Here is a 10,222-nt window from a genome sequence, read left to right as displayed (position 1 = left end):
TGCTTTGTATAGTAGTTGCAAGCATAAACAGTAACCCTTCAACTTTTTAAAGGTGCAATTGCATCCCTAAACAATACATTTCGGGACGTTATGTTATGGACACGGTTCCAACGATATTAGCACACCGTTATCTTTTTTTTTTTTTTTTTCTTAATTAATTACGTGACTTTTTTTCTTTATTTTCACATTTTGCGGTTTCACTTTAATTTGAGGTGAACAAAGATTTCGGACATTCATAAATTATGAATTTATGTCTGCACATTCACTTTGGAACCATGCCTACACATTCCCGTCCGAAATTACGGACATTCATAAATTATGAATCCATGCCTGCACATTCACTTTGGAACCATGCCTACACATTCACTTTGGAACCATGAGATTATGAATTTTTTGTTATAAGATTATGAATTTTCTGTTATGAGATTATGAATTTTCAGTTATGAGATTATGAATTTTCTGTTATGCGATTATGAATTTTCTGTTATGAGATTATGAATTTTCATTACATTCATAATTTCGAACATTCATAAATTATGAATCCATGCCTGCACATTCACTTTGGAACCATGCCTACATATTCCCGTCCGAAATCACGGACATTCATAAATTATGAATCCATGCCTGCACATTCACTTTGGAACCATGCCTACACATTCACTTTGGAACCATGAGATTATGAATTTTCTGTTATAAGATTATGAATTTTCTGTTATGAGATTATGAATTTTCAGTTGTGAGATTATGAATTTTCTGTTATGCGATTATGAATTTTCTGTTATGCGATTATGAATTTTCTGTTATGCGATTATGAATTTTCATAAAATTCATAATCTCATAACAGAAAATTCATAATTTGATCAAACGCGCGCCGTTAACTCCACATCCGCAATTTTTTTTTTTTTTTTACCTAAAAACGACGTCGTTTTGCCTTGTGTTCACCATTCTCGGTGAACACGATTCCACGGCATAATTTGCGATACATTTCAATGCAATAAAGCCCAAAATATAAATAAATAACCCACTATCATAAGTTATCAAAAATTTGACCATCTTCTGACATTATTTTCAAGCAAAAAAGTAATCAGCGACCGGCAAACGGTAGCCGGTCACGGAGAAGGCAACCCAGATCTGGGTCGCCTTCTCGCCGGCTCGCCGGAGAAGGCGACCTGGTGGTTGCCTTCTTCGTGACCGGCGACCATTCGCCAGTCACTCTTTTGCCTGAAAATACACTTGAAAGTGGTTGAATATTCAATGACCTGTGATATCATGTCATTTACTTATATTTAAATTTCATTGTATCAAAATGCATCGTTCATGAGTATAATTACACATTTAAAAAACTGAAAGGACTAATTGACTTTTTAACAAAAATTTGAGAACTTATTTAATTATTTTTTCTAAAATTAATAAGTTTTTAAATACCAGTACATTCTAAATCGAATATAGTATACATTTAAAAACTTTTTATAAGTTTGAATAGGCTACATGTACCATGGTAAAATTTGCCACTTTTATTTTGTTGTATTGAGTAGAAAGAAGCAAACTAGCCTCGCTTTCCCCGTCCATCTCTCCTCTGTAGACGATGAACCCATAATATGATGCAAAATATGTGATTTTTACTTGCTCCCTCCGTCCATCTCTCGCTCACTCCGCAACCCAACACAACAAAACCCCAGCCACCATTCTTCATTTCTCTCTCATTATACGCCCCGCCGGCGACCACCCACTTCTTGCCGCCGGTCACTCTTCCCAACATTTATCCTTTCTTCCTTACTCCCACAACTCTAGATTTCTCCTCCAATCATGGGCTGTCAATGCGTCAATCCCTTCTCTTCTCAACTCACGCCGGTCAAGTTTTCCGGCGCCTCTATCTCCCCTACTTCCAGCTCACGCATGGTGTCCTTGCGCCGAGTTGGAGCGCGGAAGCTCGTTTTCAACGCATCCGCCGCGGATCCATCCGCCTCTCGCCCTACTCCGCTTATAAATGCGGACTCCAGGTACCGCAGACTTTCAGATTATCGATGTACAATTCGCAATTCCCAATTTCATGCTCCTCCGCGTCTCATTACTAATTTTCAGTTAGTTTATTCATCTGCCCTTTATTCTGAAGAATCTAAACTGAATGTTTCTTCTGCAGTGTTGGTTTCAAAGGCTGCAAACTAGTAGGGTGTGGCTCTGCACTGCCGAGTTTAAGTATTTCCAATGAAGACCTTGCGAAACTTGTCGATACTAACGATGAATGGATTTCTGTCCGAACTGGAATCCGCAATCGAAGAGTTCTTTCAGGTTACTCTCTCTCTCTCTCTCTCTCTCTGTGAATTTGGGGTTTCTTAATTAGCAAGTACTTGAATTGAATGCCATTCTATCATGTTCCACAGTGAAGTATAATGCTTATTGGGTTCTTTTCTTTTCTTTTTTCTCTCTTCAATCATCTGATTCATTTCACATCTTTCCTTAGATAGTGAGCTGAAAATTGAAAGATAGTGTCGCTACTAGCTAGTTATGGTTGATATATTTACTTGTATAGGCAAAGACAATATGACTGCTCTAGCTGTGGAGGCTTCAAAGAAAGCTCTCGAGATGGCCGAGGTTGATCCTGGTGATGTAGATCTAATTTTATTGTGTACTTCAACACCAGAGGATCTTTTTGGCAGCGCACCGCAGGTATACCATGTTAGACGTAAAATAACCAAATAATGCGTATTCTACATGCTAATCTAGCCATAGTTGATTCCCTAATTAGTTAGGCAACTCAACTAACAACTATGGCTGGAGGTTAGTCCACATGTATTATGATTGCGTAACTTGCTTGCATACCTTTGTAATGTAAATTTCAAAATTTCCTCATGTTCTTTTGGTATTTTTACTGCTTGTTTGGCCCAAATGGAGCTTATTTAAAAGGGTTAAAAAAATGCCTCAACTGAGAAGCTTCTTGAAAAGGAACCTTTTGCCTCTTATATGGCTTTATAACATTTTTATGTTTTTTTAGTGTTTGGTCCAGCTTATGCTTTTTGGAGCAGATAGGCTCTCGTAAACTGTAGGTCAAACAATGGCTTACTTTTTGATATATGAAAATGCAAAATATTTTATTAACAGCACCAAATTATCCATCCAACTACATTTGGTGCAGTAACAGAGAGACACATAAAAGAAACCTTGACATATATGTATAAGAGGCACTATCTATTTCAAAGAATAACTGCAATATTGCCTAAAGATAAAGATTTTGCATTTATAATGGGCTGCTTTCCCAAAAAGTTCAAACGATTTGGTGATCAGAAGAATTCATATACTCTATACTTGCATGTGTGTGTTTTCGCTTTTTATTGAAACTCTCTCTTTGCATATTTGCTTCATATTTCTAGACTTTTTAGTTTTTTTGTTGATTTGCCTCTATGCCTTTTTCCTATGTTCATTTTCATCAATTCGACTTTCCACCTTGATTTGATATTCCTTGTCAGTTGCCAATTGTCTGGTCCTTCATAATCAGTGAATGGGAATTCCTTTTCTGATTACACTTTGTCTTGAATGACTTTATCTTCTCATATTCAAGTTACTATTTGTAGTGATTGGACTTATTGTATTGACCATATTGCATTACTATAGTTGCAAAAACAATGGTAATATTTGAAGGCTGCTATTCTTCAACTCATAGAACTATCATTTAATACTCCTTCATAAGTTGCCTCCATATTTAGTGAATACTTAATTTTGCTTTCTATTGTTTTGTTCACTATTTTAAGATTCAAAGTCATGTAACAATGTTTGGCCATTTTGTTGTATATTTGTTGCCAGAGTACTAGTTATTTTCCTCTGTTCTCCATACTTTTACATCTTCTTGACTGAGTGATTGTTGTCTTCTCAGTTTTCACAAATATTACTTTACACCATTTCAATTGCTATTACATTGACATATATGATTTTTCCTTTGTTTGTATAAATTTTTTACTTCAACTCATGGCGAGGTTCTTTTTTATCAGATTCAAAAAGCATTGGGTTGCAGAAGCAACCCACTATCTTTCGATATCACTGCTGCTTGTAGTGGGTTCATGCTGGGGTTGGTATCTGCTGCTTGCTATATCAGAGGTAAATTCGTAAAGTGGACTGAAATGATTTTTTTTTTTGCGAAGAAATTCTTTTCAAGACCAGAAGAAATTGATTAAAAAAATAGAAAGATTGAGAAAATGAAGCTGGAAGCAAATTTGAAATGTTAAAGGACTTCAATAATCTCCTTAGGTATGGTGTCAACTTAAAATACTACCACATAGGCAAGGTTTCATTGTTTTTTTTTGTCAAACCATGAGGTGTCCTGAGCAGGCCCTTATTGTAGGAGACACCTTAAGCCTGTACCGTACTCAGACTAATCCCCATTTGCACCGGGCCGGCCCAATTAAGGGGCAAAGTGCTGGCCAGATTGGTTTTTCCATACGAAAGGGAGTTCGAACTCCCGACCTCTCTTAAGGGGTACGGCCATTCACGCCAACCAAGCTGGTTCGCAAGGTTTCATTGTTGATTGGAATGTAAACTAATATTTTGTTAAACCAGTAATGACTTTTTAAAATGTTCTTGTTCTAATAATAAGTATCTGCACAATACAGGTGGCGGTTTTAAAAATGTCCTTGTAATTGGTGCCGATGCACTTTCTCGATATGTCGATTGGACAGACAGAGGGACCTGTATCCTCTTTGGTGACGGTGCTGGTGCTGTACTAGTGCAGGTGCAATTTTGTTTTTGGTATATTTGGGACTCAATTACCCCTTAACTGCCCCCGGCATTTGTGATATACTCAAAATCATTCATGTTAAAGAATCAGATGTTAAGATAATACGAGTAGTTGATTAAAGGGAGCACTCTATGCATCTCCGTTGGATTTAAAAATAGTCTCTCCATCACAATCCCACTTAACTCTTTGCTATATTTCTTATATAATATACTTGTGGCATTCCTTATACAATTACGTTAGTACTTTTTATAGGCCTGTGACATTGCAGAAGATGGTTTATTCGCTTTCGACTTGCATAGTGATGGTGAGGGTCAAAGGTATGTGTTACGTGTTTAAGAAATAAAATTTATGTCTTCCCGTCATCAACAAGTAGTTAATAATTGCTATATCTTACAGGCACTTAAATGCTTCTCTAAAAGAGAACGAAACAGATAAAAAAGTGGGAACAAATGGTTCACTAATTGGTTTCCCACCAAAAAGCTCCAACTTTTCCTGCATTCAAATGAATGGTAAGGAGGTCTTCAGGTTTGCTGTTCGAGTTGTGCCGCAGTCCATTGAAGCTTCCTTACAGAAAGCCGGTCTGACTAACTCCAGCATTGATTGGTTACTTCTCCATCAGGTACAAGTTATATAACCAACTATAAAAATGTGTACGTAAATTATGTTACGAAACAACATTGATGGAATAATGACTTTGTTAAGTATATAACTGGAGTAATGCCGAAATATGCATATAGGATTGTTCTTGCAAAGTTTACACTCTCCCAGATGAACTTAGTCTTTGAAAAATTTCATCAATTAGAACATCGCCTAATCTTGGCGAGGCTATTGACTTAATAACCACCAGTGTTGTAGAAACCGGCCTAGGCGGCCGCCTAGGCACCACTTGACCGAGGCGATTTCAGTCCTAGGCGGCTTTTAGTTGGCTAGCCGACTAGGTGCCGAGTTGAGCGCCTAACTCCGCCTAGTTGGCGCCCAACTCGGGCGAGTGGTATTTTTTGCCTGCTCGGTTGCTCCTCTTCTATATTCCTCCAACCATGTAATCAACTAACCATCTAACATATGTAGTTGACTAGTTTGTGGGATTATAATAGTCTAACAACTCACAGCCCTAAATGGGAAAAGTGGAGACGATATACTTGAATTACTCGACCGCCTAGGCGCTGTCTAGGTACTCTAGGCACTAGGCGCCCCCCGGGCTCCCGACTAGCGCGTAGCACCTTCTGCAACATTGATAACCACAATGTTACAAGTTCGACTCTTAGCGCAAGTGGCCTATTGGCCTTCTTGGTTTGAGCTAGTCAGCTATGGGCAACCTAGGTTGGTTTACCTCATTGTAGTCCGTTGTTGGCTAGGGTCACAAGGCGGGGTTTTCTCAGTGCACATCCAAAAAAGATAAATTTTCTTTTTAATCATCCCCGATCAATTGTGCATAAGGTGGATTTTTGTTGTTGGTATTTTCATACAATAGAGCTCAGTAGTAAGAACATCGGTATATGCAGGCAAACCAAAGGATTATTGATGCAGTGGCAACGCGTTTGGATATCCCATCCGAACACGTGATATCAAATTTGTCCAACTATGGCAATACTAGTGCTGCTTCCATCCCATTGGCATTGGACGAAGCTGTTCGCAGCGGAAAAGTTCAGGCGGGCCATACAATCGCTGCTGCTGGGTTCGGTGCTGGTCTTACGTGGGGCTCTGCCATCATGAGATGGGGATGAACCTACAACGTGTTGATGGGCGGTGTATAATATCGAGAGGTGGTTGATAATTTTGTGCCTTTTAGATTAGCCTGCCTTGTCACTGTGAAGCTTCAACATGAATTTTTCATCGCAATTTCATTCTGCATTAAATTTGACCGGTTTCAATAAAATCTCATGCATTCCCCTCACTTGTGTTGTCATTGCATTATTGAACACTTGAACCCCTTTGAGTAGAATAGAAGAAGATATCAATTATGTAATTTTTGGCTTTGAACTCACATTCTTTAATTTGTGTAAGAATATTTTCAGGATCATATACTAGAATCACTCAAATTTATTATTACTCAGAAGATAAATGTCATTATTTTGGTAATAAGGAGAGGCTTCTCCAAACCCTGGGTACTAACGCAGGTTCGCAACTGCTCTGCAAATCTAAATTCTTAATGGAAGCTTTGCTCTGCTCAACTTCCATGGAGCTTTGTTTGAATTAACTTATTGTAGAAGGATGTTTGGTAAATGAGTTGTTAATTGATTGTTGATTATGTGCAAAATGACTTTCTCAAAAAGCTGATCAAAAAAGTTGCTTTGAACCGTTTTTTACATTTTAACCTTTTACAGCAATAAAGTATTACAAAAAATTAATTAATCAAGTCAAACAACTAATAGTGATAAAATAAATTAAAATTAGCTGATAAGTTAATTATATATGTTACCAAACATAACCAATTGATGCCCATGATGGTGAATTTACTATGGTTGTGAAAAAAGGATCTTGGCTGAATCCATAATGGGCTTACAAATACAAAGTATATATATGGGGGTAATCCTCAATTCAAACCACCATAAAGATTTAATTTTGTGTAGAATATCCTCTACTCATGAGCATGTGTAGAGTTCTTGGGCTTTGCTGTTCTACTTCACATGGCCCCATGCGTAGTTTTGTGGCTTCCAACCTTAAACTTTCACTGTTTGTTTTTAGAACAAATGATTGGCTACTTTCAGTTTCTGACAACCCAATACTCAAACTCAAGAAATAAATAAAAGAACCATCCAAAATACTAATTCAAAAAGTGATTTTTTTTTTTCTTCCAAATTTCACAATTTTGGTAGTTGTGCGATTGTATCACCGCCGCTTTTTCAAAAATACATGGTTTAAAGCAATTAGTAAGCGTTTTACTAATACAATTATGAGATGTATTGTGATAGTCTTTTTGAAATAAGAGTACAGTGAAACATTGTATGTGCAATTCAAATTAAATTTAGATTAGTCTTATAATAGTGATAATAGTAATGATATCATATACTAGCAGTCTAGCACTAAGGTTTTTGTTCAGAAGATGACTTTTTGGCATAACTTTTAGGGTGTGTTTGGTTCCCACATAGGAATCGAAATCGAAATGGGTATCAAATACTTGGTAATGGTAATGAGTTTTGGTAAAAGTATTTAACATGTTTGGTGGTAGGGTGGAATGAGAATAGTTACTAATAGTAGTGCTTGAGAATGAATAAGGGAATGAAATCCTTATTTTATTTGGATATGGGTTTTTCAATTGATGAGGTATTCGAATAGTAGTGTTCTGTAAACCTATCAGCCAAACAACAACAATCACTTTCATACCCATTCCTATGGGCAAAACCCACCAACCAAACACACCCTTAGTTTTTTGATGGTTTTTAATATTTGACTTCATCAAACAATAACAGTAGTTGTTTGGTAAATAGCTTATAAATATAACTTGTATTTATATTTGTATACCATTGAGAGTATTATTAAATTTAGTATATTGACCTCTCTAAATTTGAATCCTGGCTTCACTGGTGTATCTACAAACTATTAATATTACCAACTAGTTAATATTTATGTATAGTGTCTATATAGTGATGTTATAAAAGGTATCATCCAATCGTGGAATTAAGTACAAGGGATAGAAATCCGCATGGGCAGTTCAATTGGTTATAGGGGTGAAGTTTGGGAAGAATGATTAGGGATCGAGTCTCACCAGCGGTAGTGTGACAGCAACCTCTCAAAGTGAGGGAGGCTCTATGTGCACAGTAAGCAAAGGTCTAGCCTCTGTGTTCAGCTGAGTAAGCAAAGGTCTAGCCTCTGTGTTCAGCTGAGTTACCATGACTTACATATTTCCAGATGCTCTGTGTCCTTGGGGTTGGGAATTCAATCTTTTGGAAAGAAGAACAAGGAATAGAAATGATAGCAACCCCTAATATTTTTCATAGTGGTACGTGGGTCAACCTATTCATGACACCCAAATTAAAGAATGAATGAAGAAAGCATTTCCCAAGCAATCCCAGTTCGATTGGTAAGACAGTTAGCTAAATAATCACAAAGTTCCAAATTTAGCTCTATGTAGAAATTTTCTATTGGTCTTCTTAGTTTGAGCAACAAAATATAAGTGCATCCACAATGGTTGAGTTTTTTTTTTTTTTTTTTTTTTTTTTTTTTTGGTGATTTTTGAGGAGTTTCTGTAAGTGTGATTAGAAAAGAGAATATGAGAGGGGAGATTTAAAAAAAAAAAAGAGTTAAAAAATAAAACAAAATTGTTTATAAAAAAATAATAAACAAACAACTTGTCAAGTGTGCTGACCAGCGCGCCTGAAGCGCCACCGGGTGCGTACACTCACGTGCTCGTGTTGGCAATTGTTGTGCGCCAAACACGCACAAAATTCAATGTTTTTTCTGAGCTTTGCCTTCCATGCTACTGTTCCAAGAACCCACCCTTACAGTTGAACCCAATCCTTCTCTCTCCTACACTCGATCTCTACAATTTGTCGGTGCATTATCTGTCATTATCTCCCAAATAATCACATATAAGGATGCTCTAAGGGATAGAAAGGTGTGACATACACAAATTTTTCGATAAAATAAAGTACAGGGAACAAAATGCATGGTGTGACACGTACTACTTATCTACTTGTCTTACCAAACACTAGTCTTATCAAACACTATTATTCTAATAATAGTTATGAAAGTAGTAAATACAGAATGAGTAGCTAGCTCCGTCCCTTGCACAAGGGATGCAACTATGCAAGGGGACGTAGCTAGTAGCCACGCACGACAATCCCATTAATCTTTGCATGTGTTTTATATTAGTCAATCTTAATAATAGTGAAATAGATTGTTAAATTTTCTACATGAGTACTTGTCACCTGGCCTAGTTATAACTTCTATGTACTCTAACAAATGTATTAGTTCCATCGATTCAATCCTCTAAATTTGTACTCCACCACATATGGTCATATGGATCAAGAGTCAACCAATTATATATGTCAAATACTCAGATTTTTTGAATTAAAAAAGAGCAACGAACATGCATGGAAGCCAGAGTTAGTTGATTGCTACACAGTATATGCTTTGCTTGAGCAAAAAGGATACCTCGACATGATATGATCATCTGATCGATAAAGCTTGCTTTAATTCATATATCCATATCCCTATCCCTTTTTGCTTCCCGGCCTCTTTAATTATCTCTTTTCGACATTAATTATTTACACATATGGAAAAGTATCATTTTATTTATTTATTTATTTTTAAAAAATAAAAAAAGGGTAAACAAGAAGCAACAAAAAAGCAAGATTAATGGTGGTGTAGAGGGAGGGGAACTAGGTTTCGGAGATCCCAATAATCATTTTGCTCCCTCAATCATTACCATGTTGAAGTTAATATATGGCCCTTCCTTTTATGTTTTAATCGGCTGTTAATTTATCATAACATCCCATCACTATCGCTGCAGTATAGTACACACCAAAATTTATAAATTTTCATAAGTTATAAAAA

At 36.7% G+C, this 10,222-nt stretch overlaps 1 protein-coding gene across 1 annotated transcript; it reads left to right on the top strand.

Annotated features, from left to right (window-relative positions):
• Positions 1 to 1,528: 1,528 nt before the first annotated feature.
• Positions 1,529 to 6,779, top strand: LOC109159313 (3-oxoacyl-[acyl-carrier-protein] synthase 3 A, chloroplastic-like). The gene is made up of 8 exons (XM_019307439.1): positions 1,529 to 2,000; positions 2,141 to 2,289; positions 2,531 to 2,667; positions 3,984 to 4,089; positions 4,602 to 4,720; positions 4,979 to 5,043; positions 5,123 to 5,345; positions 6,229 to 6,779. Exons 1-8 carry the CDS (start codon positions 1,807 to 1,809, stop codon positions 6,448 to 6,450), a joined length of 1,215 nt encoding a protein of 404 aa, XP_019162984.1. The 5' UTR covers positions 1,529 to 1,806; the 3' UTR covers positions 6,451 to 6,779.
• The last annotated feature ends 3,443 nt before the right edge of the window (positions 6,780 to 10,222 follow it).

Source organism: Ipomoea nil, unplaced genomic scaffold, assembly GCF_001879475.1.
Source record: "Ipomoea nil cultivar Tokyo-kokei standard unplaced genomic scaffold, Asagao_1.1 scaffold2826, whole genome shotgun sequence".
NCBI lineage: Eukaryota > Viridiplantae > Streptophyta > Magnoliopsida > Solanales > Convolvulaceae > Ipomoea > Ipomoea nil.
The sequence above is the reverse complement of the archived record's forward strand: the minus strand, read 5'-3'. Positions and strand labels throughout refer to the sequence as shown.